At 37.2% G+C, this 27,868-nt stretch overlaps 1 protein-coding gene across 1 annotated transcript in view; it reads right to left on the reverse strand.

The window, feature by feature from the left end:
• The window catches only part of DOCK8 (dedicator of cytokinesis 8), a 192,716-nt gene extending 165,392 nt beyond the window's left edge, over window positions 1-27,324 (reverse strand). Inside the window, exons 1-3 of the mRNA XM_049772796.1 lie at window positions 27,273-27,324; window positions 12,661-12,836; window positions 9,618-9,689 (exon numbers count right to left, since the gene is read on the reverse strand). Of these exons, the coding sequence (XP_049628753.1) occupies window positions 9,618-9,689; window positions 12,661-12,788 (200 nt within the window). The 5' untranslated portion in view covers window positions 12,789-12,836; window positions 27,273-27,324. The remainder of the gene's footprint in view (window positions 1-9,617; window positions 9,690-12,660; window positions 12,837-27,272) is intronic.
• Between the last annotated feature and the right edge of the window lie 544 nt (window positions 27,325-27,868).

Consider the following 27,868-nt stretch of genomic DNA (forward strand, 5'->3'; position numbering starts at 1 on the left):
GGTCCCTAAATATTTAATGTTTCCCAAAGGATGCCAGAAAACAAATTATTAAATGATGCCAAAATTATCAAAATATATAGAAAAAGAAGAGACATGAAGGCTGCATGATAACCTATTATTCATTAGAATAATGATTGTTGGGCCTGGAGAGATAGCACAGCGGCTTTTGCCTTGCAAGCAGCCAATCCAGGACCAAAGGTGGTTGGTTCGAATCCCGGTGTCCCATATGGTCCCCCGTGCCTGCAAGGAACTATTTCTGAGCAGATAGTCAGGAGTAACCCCTGAGCACCGCCGGATGTGGCCCAAAAACCAAAAAAAAAAAAAAAAAAAAAAAAAGAATAATGAAAGTGATGCTGAGCTATATAATGGACTTCATTTTTTTTTGTTTGAGTGACCCAGACTAGTATTTTCACTAGAAACATATATTTGAGGGCAGAGAAATAGTATAGAAGATAAGGCACTTGTTTTGCATGGGGATCTTAGTTTGATCCCCAGCACCCCATATAGTACCTCCTAAGCCTGCCAGGAGTAATCCCTGAGTGCATAGCCAGTATTGTCATGAATGGCATCAAGACCAATAAATTAATAAACAAAATAGAAACATACATTTTCCCCCAAAAGGAGACCATGCATTTTGCTTTTGTTTAGTTAACTTCTTATCAAACTTAAAAAACTCTAAAACTTTGCTCTATCCTTCATGGGCAATACTACTTGTCTGATTTAAAAGTCTCAATTATAGAACTTGAGTGGCAATTGCCCTATAGAATTATAAGAGTGGGAGGGAACACAAGTGGTCATTACTCCACTCCCTTGGCCCCTAAGTGGGATTCAAAGCCATTATCACAGATAGCAAGGACATAAAAGTCTATCCCGTAGATGTTATAGAGAAATGTAATATCAGCAAGGAGGTAATTGAGGAATAAAAGAGCTAACTAAATCAGTGTTTGACTGCGTGGCTATGGATGACAAAGACATGTCCACAGAAGGTGAAGTGGTTTCATTAAGACACTTCAGTGAAGGAAATTAGTTGCTTCTCTACATAATGCATTAAAATATAGGGTGTTTGTGGTTCATTCCCTTAGTATGCTAATAGAAGTACTTTTTTAAATCACCTAAGGAGATTAATTTTAGAAAGGAATATTTTGGATAGGTTCTGTGAGAATTAATTAAGTCCTAAGGTATGCCTCAGGATTTCCAAAATCTTATATTTATTACACAAATATATAAATTATTGTGCCTAAGATGTGAAATTTCTGGGTTTTGTTAAATAAAAAGACATAGTCACATCAATTGTTGCTTCTTGTTATTTTATTTTGTATATAATTTTTAAATAATGGGTCTATTTTAAATTACTTATTGAGAATCAGAGTAATAGCACAGAGTTAAGGTATAGATCTTTCATGTGGCTGACCCTAGTTCAAGTCCTGACGCTGTGTATGGTCGGTCACCTGAGCACTGGCAGGAGTGACCCCTGAGCAAAAATCCAGAAGTAATCCCTGAGTATTTCTAGATGTGGTCCAAATCCTTCCAGCCAAAAAAAAAAAAAGATATATTTTTGGTTTTTGGGCCTCACCCAATGATGTTCAGAGTTTACTCCTTGCTCTGCACTCAAGAATTGTTCCTGATGGTGCTTAGAGGACCATATGGGATGGGGTGCAAGGGATTGAACCCAGGTTGGCCTCCTGCAAGGCAAGTACCCTACCTGCTGTACTATCTTTCCAGTTTCTCACCACCCAAATTAAAAAATATTAAATTATTTGCTGATTAGGCAGAAGAAAATAAAATAATAATCTCTCAAACTACTTAATAATATTATAAATAATAAGTAGACCAACGAACTCTTACTACTTAACAAGCAATCTTCCAAGGAATACTTTATAAATCTTATTTTATTTATTGCACACAATGAAACTTATCATGTAGGTATTATTCTAAAATCTTAATTTTCATGATGAGGACATTGAAGCACAATGTTTTAAGATTTGTCTTAGGTCACAGAGTTAAGGCAAATTGGTAGAACCTGGACTTAAATCCATTTCTACCTATTCCAGAAAATTGTCATTCTTTAGAATATGATTATTAAAGGAATAGGCTTTACATTTAGTAATTACTTAATGAAAGGCACTTTGCTAGATTTCTATCTATTAATTTTTGAGATACAAATTATAATGCATCCTTTTTAGATTACAGATCTGTGCATTTTGATAAATGCACCCAGTTTTGTAACCACCATAATAATGAAGTCATGGAAAAAAGCTCCAGCACCACCCAAAATTCTCCTGTGCCCCAATCTCTTTTTCCATGCACCCCTAGTACCTGGAATCCACTGGTATATTTTCTATCTTATAAATTTACCTGTTCCATAATGTCATATAAATGGAACCACACAGTTTTCTTTGAGGGGTAGTATTGGGCTTTTATTTTCTCAGCATAATGCATATAAGTTTAATCCACGTGGCTACATGTATCAGTAATTTGTTCATTCTATTTTATTATTTGTGATTCCTAGAGCTTTCTAAGCAGTGTTTAAGGACCCAAGGGTTACATCCAGCATGCTTAGTGCTTACTTAAGTCAACAGCCATATTAGCAGTGAGAAGGCAGATGGGTCATGTGGCATTGGGTATTAACCTGGGGGCTTCAAACCTCCTTATCATTTGCATTTGATAAGCTCTAGTTTTAAGCAATCTCCTTGGCCAGGATGCTTCATTTGGCTGCTATATAGTATTAAATTGAAGGCCTATTTCAGGAATTTTCCATTACCCAACTGAGTGTTATTTGAGTTGTTTTTGACAATTATAATCACTACAAATATTTGTACATAGATAATAATTGTATTAGGTATTTGTTTATCTATATGTGTATACATCTATAAAATAATTGTATATAGATATTTTGTGTCCAGTTTTAAAGTGTCTTTATTTGAGTGTGGGGATCCTAAGGAGTGCAAGGAGGCATGGATCCCCTCCCTCCATCAGCCAGGCCAGATTTAATGTAAAGCATTGAGGAGGAAGTAGTACTGCTCAGGCCTTGTGGTGCTAGGAATTATCCAGACCCTCTGCCTACTATTGCTCTGGGGGACCCCAAGGCCACATCCTGTGGTTCTCAGTGGATAATATAGTACAAGGGATCAAAACGGGTTGGCTACATGCAAGGCATTTACCTTAACAACCCATGTACTATCTCTCCACTTCTGCATACAGCACTTTTTATATAGTTTAGATGAATACCTAGGAATGGAATTTTAAATTGTAGACTAAATACATGTTTAATTGGGATTTTAGAATACATAAAGGAAGAAAACTCTGTGGTAGGAAAACAGTATTAGAAAGCAAATGTAATAGCATACAGCTTAAAATTATAACTAGAAAAAGATTGAGAGATTTAAGGTTCATTTTAGTATAATTATATGCAGCATTGAATATGAAAGAAAGGGTGATGAAATGAGTTAACACATCTTTTATGGAGAAAATTTTGGCAACAATCAGAATGCAAACTGATTTCATTTTTATCTTCGGGAGTATCACCATATGTAGCTGAAACAAATGGCCAGAGCTGTTTATTGCAGCATTATTTCTAGTTGTGAAATGGAAACAGTATGTCTGACAATGCCAGGTAGCATTTTCAAACAAAGGGAATGATTTCTGTTATGAAAGGACGCAAAAAATATTATTTAAAAGATGACATTAAAATATGTGTATTGTCTACATATATCTTTAGAGACATAAATATACACATATTTATGTAAAATAATGATAGTTCACATATATATTTGTAAAGGCATGAAAAGAACTAACTACCCACACAATGACCTCTATGCAGTTAAGAGTGGGTTGAAAGAAAGGACAAGGAGTAAGCAAAATACCAAGAAATGATATTTGCTTTTCTCATGATATACTTCTATACAGATTTCTTTCAAAACCGTAAGCAGTATTTAATCAAAACATAAAGTATAATAAATTCCAAGGAGACTTGGGTATTTCTAATTAACTGGTCAGCATCCCCAAGTCACAGAACAAATGGAGAGTCACCCTAAAGCTTATTTCTCGAAAGTGGAGAGAACCTCTTATCTGACAGTGCTGCAAAGAGTCTTCCAGAAGAGGAGCTCAAAGGCAGGATGTTTGTACTTCCTTCCTGCCAGTCCCTGAACTTAACTTAGTATCTTAACCAGCCAGCAATCAGGATTATCCTTCCTTGAAATGGCTTTGTATGAAGATACTCAGATTCTACCTGATTTCAATGATAAGGAAAGCTTTTCTTGCCTTTTTTTTTTTTCATCATTGTTTCTATAGGAAACAACTCCAGAAAACAATTAAAAATATATTTAGGCTTAGGAGACAAAGGGTCTGTGGTCATAGTGTATTGAATTGTTCTCACAAATAAAATATTACATATACCACAGGTGTTGGGACACCCTGTTTTTACCCAAAACATAAGATTCCCCAGCTTCCTCTTTCCTTTTCACCCATCCTTTTTGACATGTAAAAGTCCACCTAGTCTAGATTAGCTTGACAGGTACTTTTGTTCATTCCAGTCTTTCCCTTTCAGTTGGGATTTGAGTTGGTAAATAGAGGTTTGGGTTTGGTGGCCAGGAGTCCACAAGGCTAGAAGCCCCAAACTCCATGCTTTTCTCCCTCATGACTGTCTTGGTTTATTAATTTTCACGGTGTCCCTACTTCAGACCTGCTCACCCAGGGTTGGAAATACAGCATGTGGGGCTTTTACACATAAAGATAAAATAATCTCTAAGAATAGTATGTGTGAGGAACTATATTTTTCATGACTAAATTATCTGTTTTAGAGTGCCAAAGGAGAGAACAGTGAGGGAGAAGAAACTGCCTCTGTGAATAAAATACTGCTCAAAACCTGCCAGAAAGTAACAATGCATTAAAGCTGCACACTTCTCTCTGCCAATTAGTTCATTTCTAGGGAGGACTGGTCCATTGCACAAGTATAAAGAGAAAGAGGTTCAGGGTAATCTTATGGCCAGCATGTTGACAGATATCAAGTTCCAACATATATTGTTGTGCTTATAGAGTAAATATGTAGATGTCCTATTTTTACAGAAAAGAGAAAAATAAAACGAGAAAAAAAATAAAAAGAGAAAAAAAAACAAGAGAACAGAAGGAACAATTAAGTGGTCAACAGTTCGAGTTAAAATTTTTGTTTTTTTTTTTTGGAGGGGGTCACACCCGGTGATGCTCAGTGGTTACTCCTGACTATGTGCTCAGAAATCGCTTCTGGCTTGGGGGACCATATGGGATGCTGGGGATCAAACCAAGGTCTATCCTGGATTGGCCGTATGCAAGGCAAACAGACGCCCTACTGCTGTACTATCACTCTGGCCCCCTTAAGTTAAAATTTTTAATCCAAGCTTCCTAATAAATAATATTTAGGTTTGTAAATGAAAAGTTAAATAAGATGGCAAAAATTTTAAAATATAAGGGAAACTATTAATATAGAGTTGTTAGCAAATAGTTCTGGAGGATATGAATATACTGCATATAAAATTTGTAAGAGTAGTACACTCTGGTATTAAAATATGCAAATTAAGATATGATAAAATTGAAAGATGAAAATGGCAAAATCAGCACTACAGAGGTGATTTCAACATACTTTTAACAATAGATGAAGAATCCTCAAATGACTGAGAATTTAAATAAAATTGTTAAGCTTAAAAAAAAAAAAGAGTAGTACATCCTTAACAAATAAAAGAAGTCCTAAAGACAGTCAAAATTAAAATGTAAAATATATTAAGCAGCACACACAAAATTTCTGACTAAAAGAGCACTAAAGAAAAATTACATGCAGTTAATAAATATGCAGGGAAAACACACTCAGTATAATAACCAATAAAAAGGAAAATAAAAGTGACTTCTTTTAAAATTAGAAACTTATTAAAATAAAATATTTATACTTGGGGATACAACTGAATGGTACAGGTAGGCAGGTCCTGGGTTCAATTTCCCCCAGCAGCACAACAACAAAACCATAAACATTCATTCATTCTTTTTTTTTTTATTTGTGAGAGAGTAGAAGTATCAGCATAAGGAATCATAGCCAGGACCTCAGGCATCTGAGGCACTTGCTTTATTTTGTGAGCTATTTCCCTACAATGTTCAATATTCTCAAAGATTTATGTACATGTTAAAATTCTTTCTAATATATTATTTTCAAATTACTTAAAAATATTTTCAATTTTGTCATTTTAAATGACATTAAACACAGAAATTCTCTTTGAGGGATGTATTTCAAAGAGAAAAAATATCACTAGGGTGTACCTTCAGATGAGATTGCTGTGACTTGGTAGAGTACTGAAAATCTAAATCTTAAATACATGTTTATATAAATATGTTAAGAATTAAAAACTGGATTAAAAACTGAAAGAACAGCTAATAGCAGATCTCATCGCTTACTGTGAAAATGGAAAAGGAACAGCACAAAACAGTATTGCAACTTATTTAGTTCAGAGAAATATATACTTAAATAAACACAACTGAAAAATTCTATATAAAGTGTTAATGATGTTAATCCATATATAGAAACTAAGTGGTTTGTTGGATCTGTTTTTCTATCATCTCTAAAATTTCTATAATGAGTTGTATTAGAAGAGTCACTTTTGTTCTTTTAACTGCAGTATAGAGGGGAAAAAAGAACATTCTAGTGGAAATTACATTAGGAATAAAAAAGTGCAGTGTCCCAAGTGGAAAATTAAAGCAAATGTAGTAAAAATGAACCTTTCTGTCTATTTTTCCTTCTCAGATTTTATTTAGAACTTTAGTATCCAGAAAATATCTTTGATTATAATATTTAAAGGCTTGAGAACAAGTTGTTCTGAAATCTATTATTTATTACCAGCAAAGCATAATCTTATTGATGGCCTGGTAAACTGTTTTCCATTCACATTAGAACAGCTGATGGATTAGCATTTAGTTTTCTTTTAATTACTTTTTAAAAGACATACTTTCTCCTTCACAGCTATTTAAAGTAGTTTGCATACTGATGTTGCTTTTAAAGAAATTAGAGGAAACCCAATGGCACTCTTCCAGCAGCTGGATAAAATCCAGTTCCCAAAGTCTTTCATCATTTATTCCCTAGAAGTTTAATTCTTTTTTTTTTTTTTTTTTTTTTTTTTTGCTTGCTTGGTGATTGGTTTTGTTTTGGGGGGAGACAGGGGACCATATGTGGCAATGTTCAGGGTGTACTCCTGAGTCTGCTCTCAGGAAATACTCCTGGCAGGCTCAGGGGACAATCTGGGATGCCAGGGATTGAACCCAGATCAACCTCATGCAAGCCAAGGGTCCTACTTGCTGTACTATCTCTCCAGCCCTAGCAATAAATTCTTACTGGCATACAAAGAAATAAGAAAGTCAGAATATCAAACAAGCAGTGAAAGTCTGTCTGATTTTTCTAGTGGGAGATTCTGAGATGCTCCCCAGCCGTTCCCTAGCACACGAGCTGCTCCCCAGCAGTTCCCCAGCACACAAGCACACGCATGAACACACATACACACACACACACACAAATAGGTTATAAATTTCAGTGTATGTTACATACATACACTGAAGATGCAAGGAGAGATGCAAGTTTGGGTTAGTTGCACAGAGACAAAAGTAACAAAACAATGCCAGAAAATAAATTTTGGTAACCCAGGGGGAAAAGACCTTTCAGAGATTAGCAAGTCACTTATTTCTTGTCATAAATTTAATTTGACTATGAAGCAGTTTCAACTCATAAAATCTTTTCCTTAGGAACAGAAATGGAAACAAAATAGAGTAATTCTATTCTTTATGTTCAAAATGTACCTTTCTGGAGAAGGAGAAGGTGGTGCTAAAATTTAATAAAGAGTTATGTATAAAGCTCTATCAGTAACATTATTGTAAACCATAGTACAAAACTTTATATTAAAAAAACCGGGCGGTGGCGCTAGAGGTAAGGTGCCTGCCTTGCCTGCGCTAGCCTTGGATGGACCGCGGTTCGATCCCCCGGTTTACCATATGGTCCCCCAAGCCAGGAGCGACTTCTGAGTGCATAGCCAGGAGTAACTCCTGAGCATCACCGGGTGTGGCCCAAAAACCAAAAAAAAAAAAAAAAAAAAAAAAGGTATCTCTTTGTAGAAGCAGACTGGTGAGAAACAAATGGGTGGAGGCTGGGGATGGGACATTGGTGGAGGGAAGTTGACACTGGTGAAGGGATCAGTGTAGAAACATTTATGCCTGAAGCCCAATCATAAATAAGTGTGTAGTTTCATAATGACTAAATTAAAAAGTACCTTTCTCCTTCCAATCTACTTTTAAGTAGATTGATAAACTGGAAAAATCCTTTCAATAGAATATTACTCAGCCAAAAAGCACATATGATTAGTTCTGGAAATGGAGGAACATAATAAAATGACAGAGATAGAGAAAAAGAAGTAGCTATGAGGGAAAGATGATATGGTAGAGTACGGGGATTTTTATATAAGTGAAACTGTCCTCTATGATACTACAGTGACAGGCACCTGCCATACAACATCAGTCACGTCTAGAATACACACTATAAAAAGAAACCCTCATTTAAACAATGGACTTAATAACGATATAACAACATTGACTCATTCGTTATAACAAAGGTACTACACCAAAGCAAGATCCAAGAAAGGGTAAATAAGTCAAAGAAAACTGCACACAAAAAGAAGAAATGTGGGAGCTAGTGTAGAGTTAAGGTGCTCTGAAGCCCCCTACCACCAGTGAAGTGGCCGGGGGAATCACTGGCATGACAGAACCTCAGTAGCATTGTGTCCTTCAATCCCCACACTGAACAGCTGCCTGGTTGCAAACCAAGGGAAAAGGAAAGATGAAATTTGACCTGAATATCAACCTTAGGTAGGTCTTAGCAGATAGCTGAAAGAATAAAGAGTATGGCCAGCAAGAGCAGAAAACTGATGGTAGAGGCAGAAAATGATTGGAATATTACTCAGAAGAGGAATTAAATTTGGAGAAGAGGAAATGACTAGGAGTTCAGAGAAATATATTTCAATAGGGTGGGGACATTAAGTTCTTGGAAGATGAACAGGTGGAGTTTCAAGTGGACACTGCACTGTCTTTGGAGATAGTTGAGCAGGAGAGTGATATAAGATACAACTGAAACTTATTATTCAAGGATTTTATAGCTGGGGCCGGGCGGTGGCGCTGGAGGTAAGGTGCCTGCCTTGCCTGCGCTAGCCTAGGACGGACCGCGGTTCGATCCCCCGGCGTCCCATATGGTCCCCCAAGAAGCCAGGAGCAACTTCTGAGCGCATAGCCAGGAGTAACCCCTGAGCGTCACAGGGTGTGGCCCAAAAACCAAAAAAAAAAAAAAAAAAAAAAGGATTTTATAGCTGCAAATGTGCCAACTTGCTAAAATTTATTTATAACCCCAAATCAATATTCACATTCTGGGATATGCATAGAACAGACAAAAACTAAGATGTTACTAATTGGGAAAAGGAAATATTGGACATTCAGAAACTATAAGAGAACTCTCAATACTTTTGACTCAATATTTTTGGTAAGCCTAAAACTTCTCTTAAAAAGTCTATTAATTAAAAGTAGACATAGATATAATAAATATATATGTAAGGAGAAAAAAATTAACTTACTTCTGGTTCACGATTAGCCACTCACGAACATAGGTCTGAACACAGTCCCTGACATGAGGGTCCAGTTCAACCCTAATGAGAAAGAACATTAAACAAATATGTTAATTTGTTTCCTGATAAAAACAATCCCTATCCTAATAAAAAAAAATAGCATGATTTCACATCTATGTTGAATGAAAAATTCAAAGGGTGCTCAGTTCAAGTGACTGAAGTATTCCTCAGGTAATAAACTTTTTTAATTGATGAGACAAACAAGTTGACATTTTCTTTGTGGATTTTCTTTCTTTTCTTTATTAATTTTTGGTATTTGAGTTATACCTGGCTGTGCTCAGGGCTTACTCGTGGCTCTGCTCCTTAGAGGACTCTCCTGGTGGGATTGGAAGGACCATGTGGGAGGCCAGGATCTAACCCAGATTAGCAGTGGACAAGGTAAGTGCACTACTGATCATCGGCCAGATAGTACAGGGGTTAAGGAGCTTGCTTTTCAGGCAAGCTATATATAGTACTTAGTACTATATAGAGTATGTATATATATATATATATATATGTCTATACACACATATGATACTAAGTAATATATATACATATATATACATATATATGTATATATGTAATATTACTTAGTATATATACTATAATATATATATATATATATTACTTAGTACCATATAAAGTCTCCCAAGCACTGCCAGGAGAGATCCCAGAGCAGAGTCAGGAGTAAGTCCTGAGCACAGATGTGTGTGGCCCCTAAATAAAACAACAACAAAACAAAAACAAATACAAGGTGAAAGGTATCTCTCATATCAAAGTTCAAAATTTTAAAACATGCTTACACTACATTTATTGTTTATTGTTTTTTAAACAAGTTTTCACAAGAATGAGACCTTACTTAATAATTAAACAAATTTGAGGCAAAGAAATGAGTTTTTTTTACCATAGGCAAAAATAATGGTCATTATGCTTATAACCTAAAAAAATGAAGAGCTGAAAATCTTTTCAAAGAATCACACAGTACTTTTGTTTTCTGTGATTTTTAAAATGTAGCACTAAACTAGCATTTTAAAGGAAGGTTTTTTAAAATGTTAGCACTAAGCACAGGATCGGAAAGGACTGTAATAATGACATAGCACTGCCACCCAGTCTTCTTTAAGCAATGATAAAATCAAAACCTAATAGAATGAGAATATCAGAGAATATCCCACGGAAGATATCTATCATGAGTTCTGTTCCAGAACTTTTGGGGGAAGATGGAAAGGTTAAAAAATTAGGAGAATCCTCTGTATGTGTCTGAGTTTTGTTTTGAAAATAAATGCAAACAGAAAGTTATTCTAAACCCTCAGAGAAAGTGCAAGTAATACCATGGAAATAACCAGGAGCTTCATGTGATTGTAATTCCACTTGGTTGAAGATTATTCACTTGAACTTCCCCCATTATCCTCTATTTGGCAAGACCTTCTCCAATGAGAGAAACTTTGCCATACTCATCTGTGAATGCCAGTGCCCAACACTAGATGCTCAATGAATCTGAACTGCATCACGTATTAGAGAGTACATGAATTTGGATTAAATTTGTGATTAGACTCAATTTATTACATAGGAACCATTAAAATCCTATTGTATGAAGGCATTTCAATGATGATGATGAAAAATCTTGACAGTTGTACAAATTGAGATACTGAAGCTTTGTAAGGTCATGTGACTCACTGTTTACACAGAGATCACACACCTGCTTTACCCAAAACAAAGACTGCTCTAGCTTCCTCTTCCCTTCATCCACCTCCTTTGAATGTTAAGACCCACCTCATCTTGATTAGCATGAGATAGAAACTTTTGTCTGTTAATAATGTCTGTCCCTTCTCCAGGAGTGTGGACTGAGCCTATTCAATAAAGTTTGCTAGGGAAGGTCAGTTTGGTGTGTTCTTGGTCCTTGAAGATGGAAACCCCCTCATTCCCTATTACTCTCCATATGACTGTCTTGGTTTATTAATTCTTAAGGGACCCTGCTTCAGACCATTTCTCTTGGGGTTGGATTATAACAAGTGAGACTTTACTCACCCTTAGTCACAGAATTGATAGCCAGGTAGTCTGGCTCCACTTACATTTTATCTTACAGCATCTGCATCTCTTTGACCAGTTTGTTCCTTCAGGGCTCCTTAGAACTCCTTGTCAAACCAGTCTAAAAATCACCTATGTGTAGGTGTAATACTATCTACTTTTTCTTTGCATCTTTTTTTTCTTTTTTTTTAATATATTTTTTATTTAAACACCTTGATTACACACATGATTGGGTTGTTTGGGTTTCCTTCATGTAAAGAACACCACCCATCACCAGTGCAACATTCCCATCGCCAATGTCCCAAAAGTAACGTTCTTTTAAAAGGAAGTCTACTAGTATGGTATTTTCCACCCTTACTGAAAATACACATGGTAGTTACAAACCCCAACTACTTTTGTTTGTTTTTGCTCTTGTATTATGAGACACACCCAGTGAGACTCAGAGCTTACTCCTGACTCAGCACTCAGATCACTCCTGGAGGACTCAGGGGACTATAGGAGATACAGAGGATTGAAACTGGTTCAGCTGGGGGGGCTGGAGAGATAGCACAGAGGTAAGGCATTTGCCTTTCATGCAGAAGGACGGTGGTTCGAATCCCAACATCCCATATGGTCCCCTGAGCCTACCAGGAGCGATTTCTGAGCGTGGAGCCAGGAGTGACCCCTGAGCGCTGCTGAGTGTGATCCAAAAACAAACAAACAAACAAACAAAAAATACAACCAAAAAAGAAACTGATTCTGCTGCATGAAAACAAGAGTCCTATCCACTGTACTATCTATCTTTCCAGTCACCAAACGCATCTAGTTTTCCAGGGATATAGTTCGACTGTCCTCTCTGGCGTTCAGTGATTACTCTCAAAGGTGCTCAAGGGACATGAAGGCAGGTAGGGGATTGAACACAGGCTCCTGAGAGTAAAGCCTGTACTCCAGCTTAGACATCTCCCCATCTCTCCCAAATCCATTAATATATTTTAAGAAAACAATTTACCCTTCCTCCGGCAAAGAGGGCTGCAACGTCCGACATTCCTTGGGTGTGAAGACCACATCCAAATCGTCTTCAGTGAAACCACCTAGTTCCTGAGCGAGCTCCACATCCAAGTTGTTCAAGTGTGTCATGAGCAGTCCTTCAATGTCCACAGGTTCCACTGGGTCATAAAACTGAGGCTGAGGGGTAGGAAAAAAGAAAAAGGGGGTTCCCACACAGTTTACAGGCAGAAGCGCTAAGCATAGCGCTTTGCCTGGCTGTCCTTTCCCATGCAGTAAGTGTTTCACTCTTAGAGAACAGCCATGAAGTGAAGCTGTCAGAGAGAGCAGCCGTGATATGCAAAGGAAAAGAGAGGCAGCATGGAAAGTCAAGTTGGAACATGAGATGAGTAATTAAAATCATACCCCAAGGCAAAATTTTTTCTCTGCTTAATTGCCTCTTGCTGAGGAATCCTAAGGAGATCCAAAATGAGATCACAAGACTGCTGGATTTTTTTAATTTCTTCTGCAAAAGCTCTCTGAGGCCATGTTTATTCAAATAGAGTAAAGTTGCAAATGTGATAATTTCCCAGAAACGTTGACTAACAAAACACTCCTTCTGAGTATACAGGTACACAGTATTTCTAGGACCTATATGCTAGTGCCTGAAATTACTTTGTGTATAATCACAGCCCATAGTGAAATAAACTGGGTGGCTAAAACACTCCAAGGCCATGATTTCCAAATGCTGCTAGGTACAGACTGGGAGAACCTATCCTCTGGGTTGCACTTAAACCAACAAACTATGAACAACTTGGCCTGATTTCTCTGAGGATGGTTAAATATGTTTGCTTTAAAAGAACTAGTTTTTGCTTATTTTTCATGTTTTTTTTTTTAATTGCTGTTCTTTTTCCTTCTACTATATTCTGCCACAGTGGAAGAAGGAGATAAAAGAATTAATGGGAACAGGAGTAATAGCACTGCAGTAGGGCGTTTGCCCAGGATGGACCCATTTCGAACCCTTGTATCCCATATGGTCAAGAATGGTTTCTGAGTGCAGAACTAGGAGTAACCCCTAAGCATTGCTGGGTGTAGCCAAATTCATAATGACAACAACAACAACAACAAAAAATTAAAAAAATAATAGAAGTAGAAGATAATTTAATTTTTCCCCTTTATGTGGTAAGATAATGAAATGCAAAGACTTAGAAATCACTGCTTTAGGAAAGTAAGGGAATCACAGAGAGATTACATGAATACTATTACAATTAGTAGTATTAATACTAATATAAACAGCTTTCTGAGGTTCACACATGGCAAATTACTACTGGGTCATCAATCCAAAGAGGCAGTGTTTACTTCTGTCTCCATTGGTGCTCAGAGTTTACTCAAGACTCTGTATTCAGGGGTCAACACTGCCGGCAGGACTCAAGAAACCATGTGCAGTGTTGGAGACTGAATTAAAGCCAGCTGTGTGCAAAACAAGTGCCCTACCAACTTTACTATCATTTCAACTCCAGCAAATTAGATTCCTGATTTATATTGCCTTGATATGAAGCAAGAACAGAGTCAAAGGACAAAAGTTGATTTTCTTAGCTCTGAAACCAACCACCAAACTAGAGGTGAAGGTTCTGAATTGGAGAGAAGGAACTTTTGAAAGAAAAGAAACAAGATTTAAGAGTGTGCATATGGTTTGTTCTCTCTCCTTTCCCTCCTCAAGTTCCTGGTGATGGTAGAGACAGGAAAGCACACAGGGGACTATAAGAACTGAGCAATCATAGTCTCAACTCCTGAACTGAGATGCTTTAAGATGGAAAAAGGACTTGGTTAATGTCGGATGCTAGCAGGGTCAAAATGGGCGGAACAAGGTACCATCCCATGTGGTCAAAGAAAAAGCCTGCTTTTCTGGTGCAGAAATTTAAAAGCATAACAAATCCGAAGCTTTCCTAAAGTATTAGACTTCTTTTCAACAAATGTTATATACAAACATGTCAGGTAACCATGGTGTTCTGGTACATATCCAGGATGTGGTTTTCCTTCAGCCAGAGACATTATGGTCTAGTTAATTTATTCCATTCCACTTTGAAACTTTTCTTAATTTTTTTTCAAAATAAGACATTTCCCTTTCTAAAAAATATAGGTCACCATTTTGATCAGGTTATATACAGTATCTCATAGAAATCTGCCTTTATACCTTACAGGATAGATCTCTACCCCTTTCCTCTGCTATGCTTTATCACCCTTCTGCTTTGTAGAACCCAAATACAGTTTTAGCATTTTACACTTTGATTTTCATAAAGATGCTAGAATCTGTACAAAAATATACTGGAGGCAGGCTGGATGAGGGCAGAAAGTGTTCTGGCCACTTATAAAAATCAAAGAGAAGATGGAAAATGTCAAGGCCACTGACAGTTTCCATGCAAGTGATTCTATATAGAATACAAAGGACTCTGAATGTCAAAAAAAATTTAAAAAAATAGGGCAAATTTATCAGCATGTTTGGAAAAAACAACTAATAATTATGGATCTTGGGGCCGGGTGGTGGCGCTAGAGGTAAGGTGCCTGCCTTGCCTGCGCTAGCCTTGGATGGACTGCGGTTCGATCCCCCGGTGTCCCATATGGTTCCCCAAGCCAGGAGCGACTTCTGAGCGCATAGTTAGGAGTAACCCCTGAGCATCACCGGGTGTGGCCCAAAAACCAAAAAAAAAAAAAAATTATGGATCTTCTTCATACTCAAGTTAAAATGTGGACTGGGGAGAAAGTACAAAGGTTAAGAAATATTCCTTGAAGGACCAGTGCACAGCAAGAGGATCTGGCTTCAAGGTAAATGGGATGGTACCAGCATACCATTAGAAGAGCACACTTCATCATATGGCTGCACATTTCTTCCAGTTAATAAGTCCCAACACAACATCTAAGAAACACTACCACATTGAAAAGGTTACAATGGCTAAATAACACAGAACCCCACATATTTAGTAAATGAAGATGGTAGTTCTGATAAGTACCAGCCACCATTAAAGCTTTTTTGATAAGGACTGTAGAGAGAAAATGTTGAAGATGTTCAAAGAACTCAAAGAAACCATGGAATGGACATGCAACAAGATGGAAGAGGATATGAGAATAGAAATGAGAAAACTTCAAACAGAAATGATAGAACTGAAACACAATGATATAAAAAAAACTCACTGGAAAGCCACACCAGCAGAGTAACAATTGGGAAGGACAGAATCCATGAACTGGAAGATAAGCTGCATAACACCTCAATACAAGAAGAAGATGGAAAAGAGCCTTAAAATAAACAAACAGATGATGGAAAAATACTCAAAATAAGCAAACAGATGACAATAGAACTCTGGAATAAATCAATAGAAACAACATAAGAATCATTGGAGTCCCAGATCCAGGAAGAAAATCCCCATGAAGAATCAAAAGTCAAGGAAATCATAGATGAGAAATTCCCAGAGCTGAAGAGTATATGCACCTACATTCTGTACAACCTAGAAGTACCATCTAAAAGAGACCCAAATCAAAGGACCCCAAGGTACATCCTAGACACAATGATGAAAACCATAAATAGAGATAGAATACTGAAAGCAGCAAGATCAAAGAGTGAAACTACGTACAAAGAAGCATCCTTAAGATTGAGAGTAGATTTATCACAAGAAACCCTTCTGGCCCGAAGGCAATAATGGGATATAGTAAAAAAAAAAAACTCAATGAAATAACTCACCAAGAATACTTCACCCAGTCGGACTTTCATTCAGGTTTGAAGGAAGGATACACAGACTCACAGATAAACAACAGCTCATGAACATTAGACTCAAAACTAACCTTAAAAGAAGAACTGAAAGGTCTACTTTAAGGCAAGGCAAACCCAACAAACACACCATTATTCTACAAAAAGATGACACAAAATCTCATGACAATAATCTCTCTCAACGTCAGTAGACTACATGCACCAATTAGGAGACACAGAATGGTAAAATGGATCAGAAAATTGAGTCCAACAAATTTGCTGTCTACAAGACACGCATCTGAATATGTGAGCAAGCACAGACCCAAAGTCAAAGGTTGAAGGACAATCCTTCAAGCAAACAACTCCCTTAAAATTACTGGAGTGGCCAAACTAATATCAGATGACACAAATATCAGGCTTAAAAAGCTTAGAACAGACAGAAATGGTCATTTTTAATAATCAAATGATGTGCACATCAGGAAGAAATCACACTCCTAAACATATATGCACCAAATGAGGGGCTAGTACAGGTGTGGCAAACAGGATTTTTACCCTCACTCAAAATGGTAAAATGCAATATGTGTTTAATATATTATTGTTAAATGATATGCTTTTGTGTGAGTGTTTGTTTTGGCAGGTCACTGCGTGGTGTGGCTCTCTGACTCTCACAGTTTAAAATTTTGGCTCTTTGTGTCGAACTTGTTTGCCACCCCTGGGCTAGTAAAACAACTACTAGTAAACTTGAAGAAAAACATCAATAGAAATACAAAAGTATGGTAATCTTCAAAACCACCCTGTCATCCCTAGATAGATTAACTAGACTAAAGCTTAACAAAGATACAGTAGCTTTGAAGGAGGAAATGGAAAAGAGTGGCTTAGTGTATATACATGGCTTTTCATTCCCAGAAAACTAGAGCAGAAATTAATTAATGAGATATACCAAAAATAATCCCAAAAAATCAGTGAAAGCAAGAGTTGGTTTAAAAAATAACAAGATTGATAAACCATTTTTCTTTCACAAAGAAAGAGATAAATTTAATTTATCAAAATTAAAAAAAGGGATGTCACAACAGATACTACAGAAATTAAAGGGTAATCAGAGATTACTTGGAGAAGCTCAATGTCACAAAACAAGAGAACTTGGGAGAAAAGGATAAATTATTGGACTCCTATTACATCCCAAGATTGAATCAAGATGATCAGGAATACCTGAACAGACCTATCATAATTGAAATGGTAATCAAAAGGCTTCCCCAAAACAAAAGCCCAGGAAATTGGATTAACTAATAAATACTTTCAAACTTTTAAAGAGGACCTACTGCCAATCCTTTTCAAGATCTTCCAGGAAACTGAAAAACAAACAAACGAACAAAAACAAAAAAAACTCCCAAAACACTCGCAAATAGTTTCTATGGGGGCCAGAGAGATACCACAGTGGTTACGGCATTAACTTGATGCTGTTCACCTGGATTTGTTCCTTGGCAATCCATATAATCCCCCAAGCACTGTCATCAGTGATCCTTGAGTCCAGAGCCAGGATTAACTCCTGAGCACTCAAGAACCAAAAACATATTTTCTATAAAGCTACTATTACTGGGGCTGGAACAATAGCACAATGGTAGGGTGTTTGCCTAGCACGCAGCCGATTTGAACTGACTGTGGTTCTAGTCCTGACATCCCATCTGGTCCCCTGTGCCTGCCAGGAGCAATCAATTTCTGAGCACAGAGCCAGGAGTAACCCCTGAGTGCATTCAGAGCACAGAGCTAGGAGTAATCCCTGAGCACAGCTGGATGTGACCCCCCCCAAAAAAAAAAGCTTGATCCAAAAGCAGAAGAGACACCACAAATAAGAGAGAATTATAGGCCAATATCTTTGATGAACACAGATGTGAAGATTCTCAACAAAATAGAATAGCAAATAGAATTCAAATAGCAAATAGAATCCAATAGCTCATCAAGAAGGTCATACAGCTACCATGACCAAGTAGAAATTCATCTCACAGATGCAAGTATGGTTTAACACATTTAAGTTAATCAATAGAATACACCATAAAACATAAAAGCAGATGATCATATAAATAAATGCAGAGAAAGCATTTGACAGAGTCCAGCATCCACTCAGAATAAAAAAAAAATCTTGGGGCTGAAGCAATGGCACAGCAGTAGGGCATTTGCCTTGCACGGGGTTGACCTAGGACAGACTGTGGTTTGATCCCTCGGTGGCGTCCCATATGGTCCCCCAAACCAGGAGCGATTTCTGAGTGTATAGCCAGTGTATAGCCAGGAGTAACCCCTGAGCGTTACCAGGTCTGGCCCAAAAACCAAAACATAAAACTAAAACAAAAAACAAAAAAACAGCTCCACAAGATCAGAACTGAAGGAACTTTCCTCTATACAGTCAAAGTCATTTACTACAAGCCCACATCAAACATCATACTCAATGGGGGAAACTAAAAGAGCTGTTCCTCTAAGATATGGTACAAGTCAAAGTTGCCCCAGCTTGCCATGTCTATTCAATATAATATGGAAGTACTTGCCATACCAATTAGGCAAGAAAAAAGATATCAAGGGCATTCAGATAGGAAAGGAAGAGTGAAAAATAAGAATATCCACGAGTTGGTGAGACCTCCCCAGACATCATGTTTCTAAACCTCACACAGCTGGGTCTGATGAAGCAAGGTAGCACTGGAGAAATAATACCAAGCCAGTGAGTTAAAGATTCATGAAGTCAGTCTGCTTTTACTTCATGGCCTCTCTCTACCATGTGCTTTCTCTGCTGAGCCCCAAGCCAACACAACTCTTTCCTTATCATACAGAACCAAACCCACCAGAGTGTGGGAAGGTCTTATAATCCTGGGCTTTTACATATCAAAGGAAGAGGTTACAAGGAAGAGGAAGTCGAGAAACATCTTTGTTTAGGGGTTTAGCTAGGTTCACCTTACAAAAGAGGTCAAGTTCTTAGTCTTTGCAGATAGCATACTATATTCAGAAAATCCTAGACTCTACAAAAAAGCTTCCAGAAACAATATATTTGTATAGTAAACTGGAAGGCTATAAGATGAATACACAAAAATCCATGTTTTTTCTATATACAAATAATAAAATAAAAGAAAGAGATATTAAAAATTCATTCACAACTACACCTCAGAAAATCAAGTACCTTAACTAAAGAGGCAAAAGACCTATACAAAGAAAACTACAAAACATTCCTTCAAGAAATAAAAGAGGACACAAGGAAATGGAAACATATACCCTGCTCATAGATTGGGAGAATTAAAATCATTAAAATGGTAATATTTCCTATAGCACAGATTTAATGCAATCTCTATAAGAATACCCATGAAAATTTTAAAATAAGTGGATCAAGCAATATTGAAATTCATATGGAACAATCAATGGCCATGAAGAGCTAAAGCAATCCTTGGGAAAAAGAAGATGGGAGGCAACACTTCTTTCAACTTTAAATTGTATAATAAAGTAGTAGCCATTGAAACAGCATGGTATTGGAATAAAGTCTGATCCTCAGATCAATGGGATCTGAGGGAATCAATCAATCAACTTAAATATTCTGAGACTGACCCCCAGGTATATGATCAATTAGTTTTTGATAAAGGGGCAAGAAATACAAAGTGGAGCATGGAAAGCCACTTACTGCAACATGTGGTGTTGGGAAAACTGGCCAATCACATGCAAAAAAGTGAACTCAGATCTCTCTTTACTACCATGCACAAAGGTTAAATCAAAATGGATCAAAAGCCTTGGCCTTGATATCAAACTTGGAACCATAGGTACACAGAGGAAAATGTAGGCAGAATACTTCATGACACTGAAGCTAAAGGTATATTTAAGAATGAAACACCACTGGGCAAGCAAGTAGAAACGAAGATAAACAAATGGGACTACATTAAACTGAGAAGCTTCTGCACCTCAAAGGGAAACAGTGACAAGGACACAAAGACTACCCATAGAATGGGAGAAATGAATTACCCAATACCTATCAGATAATGAGTTAATATCTAAGACATACAAGGCACCGATAGAACTTTACAAGAAAACAAACACCTAACCCCATCCAAAAATGGGAGAAGAAATAAAAAGACATTTTCTTAGAAGAAACGCAGATAAACAAAAAGCACATGAAAAAAACTCCACATCACTAATCATCAGAGAGATGCAAATCTATCATCTCACACCACAGAGACTGGTACACATTACAAGGAGCAAGAACAATCAGTGCTGGTGAAAGAAAAGGGCTCCCATTCACTGCTGAGAAATGTTGACTGATCCCATCTTTTTTTGAAAACAATAAGAATATTCCTCAAAAAACTAGAACTTGAGATTCCATATGATCCAGAAATACCACTCCTAGAAATATACTCTAGGTACCCAAAAATTCCATGCATGAAGACCTCTGTATTCCTATTTTTGTTGCGGCACTATTTACAATAGCCTGAATCTGAAAATAACCCAAGTGCCAGAAGACAGACTGAATGGCTAAAGAAACTGTGATACATCTACACAGTGAAATACTACACTGCTGTTAAGAAAAATGAAGTCATGAAATTTGCTTATACATGGATACAGAGCATCTTATGCTAAGTGAAATGAATTAGAGGGAGAGGGATAGATATAGAATAATCTCATTTGTGAGATACGAGATAAATAAAAGACAGTATGGTAATAGTATCCAGAGGACCAGTCATTGGTAGGATGCTTGCTACAAACAGTGAAGTTGTTCAGTTAAGGTAGAAAAGGATTCACTATGATAATGATAGTTGGAACCAATCACTCTGGACAAGAATTGGGTGGTGAAAGGAGGTGATACATATTTTACACCTTCCTTAAAATAGTGTAAACCATATTGTCTAACAGGAATAAAATGAAAGAGAGAGAGAGAGAGAGAGAGAGAGAGTAAAATGAGAGTAAAAAGGAGGGAAGGAATCTGGAGGCATTGGTGGTGGAAATGTACATTGGTGACTCGTTGTATACATTGCATGACTGAAAATCAATCATGAATAATTTTGTAGCCATAGTGCTTAAAGTAATTAAAAAAAAATAAACATTCCTTGCATGCACCCAACTAATCCCCAAAGCCATATGCTCTCCCTGGGTATGCCCTCCATGTGTATCCCTGGAGGTCATAAGAACTGCTTGTGTTCCTCAGCACTTCAGGTCTGAATTGTATCTTGTATAGCCTGAATGGCCGAGAAAATCTGGAAGTGGCCCTACCTAAGTATCACTTAGAAGGACCATCCCTCCAAATATGCGAAATATTTTATCCCTTTGAAAATGCATGTAGGAGCCATAGCGATAGTACAGTGAGTAGGGTGCTTGCCTTGCATGCTGCCATATGGCCCCCTGAGCACCACCAGAAGTGATTTCTGAGTGCAGAACCAGAGGTATCCCCTGAGCATTGCTGGATGTGGCCCCAAAATAGAACAAAACAAAATGAAAATGCATGTATTCACCATCATCACTGCTAATATTTATACTGAACTAAAAAGCAATAAAATCAAACAAAAGTCATCAGAACTTTCCTCTCATTGATTTACCAGATTTTTATAAGAAGTCACTATACTTCTCTACATATTCAAAGGACTAGCAAATGGTCCTTGCTTCACATCAAAATTTAGAGCAAGCAAGATAGCAAAAGAAATAGTCTTTCTTGGGCCTGGAGAGATAGCGCAGCGGCGTCTGCCTAGCAAGCAGCTGATCCAGGACCTAAGGTGATTGGTTCAAATCCCGGTGTCCCATATGGTCCCCCATGCCTGCCAGGAGCTATTTCTGAGCAGACAGCCAGGAGTAACCCCTGAGCACCGCAGGGTGTGGCCCAAAAATCAAAAAAAAAAAAAAAAAAAAGAAAAGAAAAAAGTCTTTCTTTATGCTCTTCCTAGTTAGAATACTTCTATCTGTGCATATTTATTTAAAAACAAACAAACCATTTTATTGAGGTATTGGGATTTACAATACTGTTAATCACACATTTTATAAATACATCATTCCATACCACACCCATCCCCAGAGAACCCACTTCTCTCCACTGGTTTCCCAAGAGTTCTTCCCAATGCCCCACTTCTCCTGTAAGCTCAGTTCTATAGATATTATCTTCAGTTCCAAAAACTGTTGACTATGGGTGCTCTTTAAATCACCCACCACATGTCAAATTTCCAAGGAACTTTTATCTTGTTTTGTTTTAATAAAGGGTGTCACATCTAGTGGTGGTGCTAAGTGGTGCTCAAAGAACCTTGAGATTCTGGGAATCAAACCTGAGGTTGCCTCATGCAAAATATATACTGCTGCCTGTAGAACTCTCTCCTCTGCCCTTTCCAGGAACTTTAAAATACTGATGCTGGGTCCACTCCCAACCAGGGAACGCTGATGCAACTGAATTCTAGGAAGAACCTGGGAAAAGGCATGTTTCCAAATGTTGACTCCAACATGCATCAAAGGCTCAGAATTTTCCTTAAAGTCTTTTTATTTTCTCCTTGTTGGGTCATTGGCTCCCATAATATCATGATCTTTCTTTCCTGTCATGATATTTCTAATACTGACTGTTCAACTTCCCTATGTAATCAATTCTCTACATAAATGACAAAGTCCATCAGAATTGAACTTTCTCCTGCCTATCTTCTTTTAATCTCCTACAATATCGCCACAGTACAAAGCAGACAGACCAAAACATTAGCCAGTATGTACATAGCACCCATGAAGCAATTCTACATCAATTAAAATGTGGGTGACATTTTTATTTTAATATTGCATATTAGGAAATTGAGGATTCCACAAAAATAATGTGATATGCCCAAATATCTACCTAATAAGTGGCATATATTTTTCACCCCAGATATTTTAAGATTCCAACTTTCTGACAAAGTAACAGTCTAATTACTGGGTTTAAAATAACTTGGTATCAACTGAATATCAAAAAAATTTGAACAATTTCATGGTCTTCAGTGCAGGGTTGTTGAAACAGTAACTGTATAAAATATGTGAGACATAGGTCAGAGTGCACTTAAGTCTTATTTTTCAGCTGTCCCCCAATATGCAACCAAAAATCAACTGGAATCTGAGTCAATGGGAAACATTTAAGATAAGATTTTTTGTTAGTTTTTGTTTTTTTGACCACAACTGATGGTGCTTAGGGGATACTCCTGGCTTTGTATTTAGAAATCGCTCCTGGCAGGCTTGGAGGACCATATGGGATGCCAGGGATCGAACCCCGGTCAATCTTAGGTCAGCTGCATGCAAAGCAAATGCCCTACTGCTATGCTATAGATTCGGTTCTAAGGTAAGCTTGTAAAAACTGTTTCTTTAAGGTGCAAGGCTTAGTATAAAGTACTCTTCTGCCTTACCAGAAATGAATCTTTTTTTTTAAGTTTAGATCTCTTAATTTTATTGTTGTTGACTTTGACTTGGATATTTAGTTCTGTTCTTTTTTTTCCTCCACCAATTTACCTGAGACCAGCCAGAAATAATCTTACTGAAAATGGTCGTTACCTTTCTATGAGAGACTTTTTTTTAAAGGAAAAAGAAAATTGAAAATTATTGTATATGTTGATGATTTCTGTTGAAGGAAATTTCTAGAAGTAAGATGAGTGGAGAGATCACTTCATTCTAACATTACAGGACAACAAGCAGATGAAGAGATTTCCAAAGCAGGCCAAGTGTTTAAAAAAAAAAAAAGTGGGGAAATTAAAAGCTCACCTCATGGCTTGCTCGGGCCAGTTGAACTTTAAGTAGTTAATAAGAAGAGTCAAGGCAAGAATCTGTGCTCAAGTTGGGCAAAGACTGGGAAAAGATGTTCTACAAACTAAATTGGAACAACCAGGGGCTAACACAGTTTAAAGATGAATCTTTTTTATTCTATGTATTTAAATTTTTTTAATTAAAACATTTTAAAATTCACAAATTGAGACCACTGTGAATTAAAAGTCTTTCATAGGTGTATTTCAGGCATATTGTGACAGTGAATTAGGGCCATTCCCACCACCAGTGTTGACATCCCTCCACCATCCTATATAAAGGTGAATCATTTTAATTACGTTTGCTGTCTCTAAGAAAATGGGTAGTTAAATCATATGTTAGATTGACCTCCTAGCTCTTTAATTCATTAAAAACACACTCAACAAAACCTCCTGAGGCAGTGTAACTAGAATACCTGCAAGTATGATGCAATGGTTTTTCTTTGTGACTTTTCCCAAGGGTTTTTTTTATAAGTTAAAAATGTCTTTCCTAAAAAAATTTAAGACTGCACCATGAAAGTAAAAGTCAGACTGTAAAAGACAGGGTTAAGCACTGTTAGCAGAACTTCCTTAAATTCTCATAAATATGATGTGCACGCTATTTCTCAACACAGTTGCTGCCAAGGCCTGCCTTATTCATGCACAAAAGCAAAAGACAAGTAGCAAACTCCTTGCCACCAATCCTCCAACACACACTTTACTTAAAATACAAAAGTACACCAGCCACTTCTAACTGAATTCTATATAGAGAACACAATTTGATCCTACCATTTAAAATATTTTCTTGGTTTTCAATGACATATATATATATATATATATATATATATATATATATATATATATATATATAATGTTTTGGGTTTCAATGACATATATTTGTACTAACTTAAATTTTTTAGAAGTTAAGTTGATCTTTAGAGTTCCTTTACTATTGCCAAACATGTGACTATATTCACTTGATGTGCTTTTACTCTGATCAGTAGTTCTAAAACAAAGTACAAATATGAAGAATATTTTAGTAAGTTACCGGGTGAGTCACAATTAGATTTTTATTTTAAAATTTTTCTTGCAATAAAAGGTGAGATAAACATTTTTCAGAGGCATAATTTCAGTTCCCTGGCCTAAACACCTAATCCTATTGAAATAATCATAAATTGCTCTCATGAACATACCTTTAAAAGATAGTTATTCCGCGGGTTGTTAGAGGAGAGAAAATGGCGACTACAGGAAGCCCAGGGGAAGGTTACAAAATTTTTAAGAGCAGAAGTGGTTTTGAAGTAATAAGTGAGAAGAAAAAAAAATACTAACCTCAAGATAACCACTAGAACAAGCAGGAAAGCACCCCTGTACGGGGTGAGGAAGTGAGCAGAGAGAGGGTAGTCACGCCTCACAGAGGAAGTGAGCCCTCACTTCTGGTTTTACAAAACCTTCTCATTTAAGTCCTGCTGGGCACATGGCTGGCATTTAGGCCTCAAATACAAATGCATACAGTGGCAAATACAGAAACAGAAAACAAAGTTCATAGAACAACACAGTCAATCTTCCTGCATTTGAAAAAAGAGATGTTTTAAAATGAAGGTTTGATAACTTTTGATTCCTAGGATAGGAAGCTGCATGAAAAGCAAAATTATGATGTAGAAGCAGTACAGTGATTGCTGGGAACTGGAGGCTGAGAGGTAAGATGGACTTACCCAGAGACACAGGGAATTTTTTTTTTTTAACAAAGACATTTTATTAAAAGGGAAGAGTGAACAGGTAATGCATTTAAAAGAAAACCCAGAATAAAGAAAGCATCCTGTGATTTAAAAAAAAAAAAAAAGAAATTACATACACCACACAGACATTTTAGGATTAGAGAAAAGAATGAATAACAATAAGTTAACTAGATTTAATGAACTGTATACCTAAAATAAAGGAAGTCATTATGTGTAAATTATGTTTCTAAGAAAACATGTTAAAAATACATGGTTTGTATCTTATAAATTTTCAGATTTGGCTATATACAGATTTTTTAAATCATAGTACATTATAATAGTGGTAAGGTTGTGGCCAGAGTGCTAGCAGGGCATTTGCCTTTCACACAGCTGACTTGGAACTGACTTGAAACTGATTGGGTTTGATCCCCGGCATCCCATGTGGTCCCCCAGACAGGAGTGATTTCTGAGCACTGAGTAACCCCTGAGGGCAACTGGGTGTGGCCAAAAACCAAAACCAAAAACACACACAAAATAATGGCAAGGTTTTAGGCTATTTGTTCTTTCTCCAAAGTAGGTCTCATAATCTACTGTATTTTCCGGCATATAAGATGACTTTTGAAACAAAAAAAATCAACCGAAAATTGGGGTTGTCTTATACGCCGAGTATATCCTGAAAAATGTTTCAACATGCAGCTAAACAAAAATTGTCTGAATATTGCCACAAAACGAATTTTCCAACTCAATCCTGCACCAATCACTGCAAGGCTGCTCGGACAGCCTTTCTAACTCAGCCAATCCAAGCAGGCTTTTTATGCATGCAAATTAGAGAATGTTCTGTACCCAAATCTACACTGTAAAAAGCCTGCTCAGATCGGCCAGAATCAGAGAGGATGTCTATTACAGTATAACCTTTGGACCTTTGCTTGTGACTGGCTCACTGTGGTACATGAGCACAGGAACACATGCAGCACAGGAACGTTCTGTCTGAATATAGGCCTAAACCTATGTTTTAACTGCAAAATTAGGGGGTCGTCTTATACGCCCAGTTGTCTTATATGCCGGCAAATACGGTAAGTGAAATTGGAAGCCCATTAAGTCTAGAGACTGCTGAAACACAAACCTTAAGAGGTGGGTGTACTTTGGGGGGCAAAATAGTATCACAGTGGTAGGGCGTTTGCCTTGCACATGAATGATCCAGGACAGATGTGGGTTTGATCCATAGCATCCCATATGGTCTCCCGAGCCAGGAGTAATTTCTGAGCACAGAACTAGAAGTAACCCCTGAGCACCTTTGGGAAGAGCCCCAAAACTCCAGCACCCCCCCCCCCCAAATAAAAAAGAGGTGTACTTTGTTTTAAAGAGAAAAACAGGTAAAAAAAAAATACCGGTACAAATTAGGAGTTAGCTGTGGGTGGAAGATCTCAGGAGAACCAGCAATTCTAGGTAGACTCATACTTACTAGCTGAAGAGAGGGGAAGCCAGAGGTACTAATGCTGTGTCGATGATACTGGCCGAGGTTTGGTGGGAGCGTAAATTGTTTCCTTATTTCCACCGAAGAATACCTTGGGATAAAATATAAAAATCTAAATGAAGCAAATGTTTTGTTTTTTTTTTTTTTTTTTACATCGCAGTTAAACATCCAATCTTTGAGATCACTTTTATATAGAACTTGTGGCAATTAGAACTGACTAAAATGTCCACATGGCCTGTGAATGGTCATTGTAGCTTTTGCCTGATAATATATAACCTTAATAAGTACACAGTGGCCCGAACCCTGCAATAAGGATTCTTGTCCAGTGCTAGAAGAATGACAGCCTGAGGAAGAACAGAAGAGTTTTGCTTCCAGGTCAAAGGTACCAGGCTTCTTCTTTCCCAGCTATTAAGAAATATTCTCCTTTGAGGGGGCCAGCTGGCCTCTCAACAAAGTACTTGAAACTCTGAACTGCTATTTTGATGGAGATATTCTCACTTCAAGTCATTGAACCAGCTTAAGTAGTCACGTAGGGAGTACTCTTGGTGTTGAATTTTAGGGGACCATTAAAAACAATCTAGGTA

Source organism: Suncus etruscus, chromosome 1, assembly GCF_024139225.1.
Source record: "Suncus etruscus isolate mSunEtr1 chromosome 1, mSunEtr1.pri.cur, whole genome shotgun sequence".
Classification (NCBI taxonomy): Eukaryota; Metazoa; Chordata; class Mammalia; order Eulipotyphla; family Soricidae; genus Suncus; species Suncus etruscus.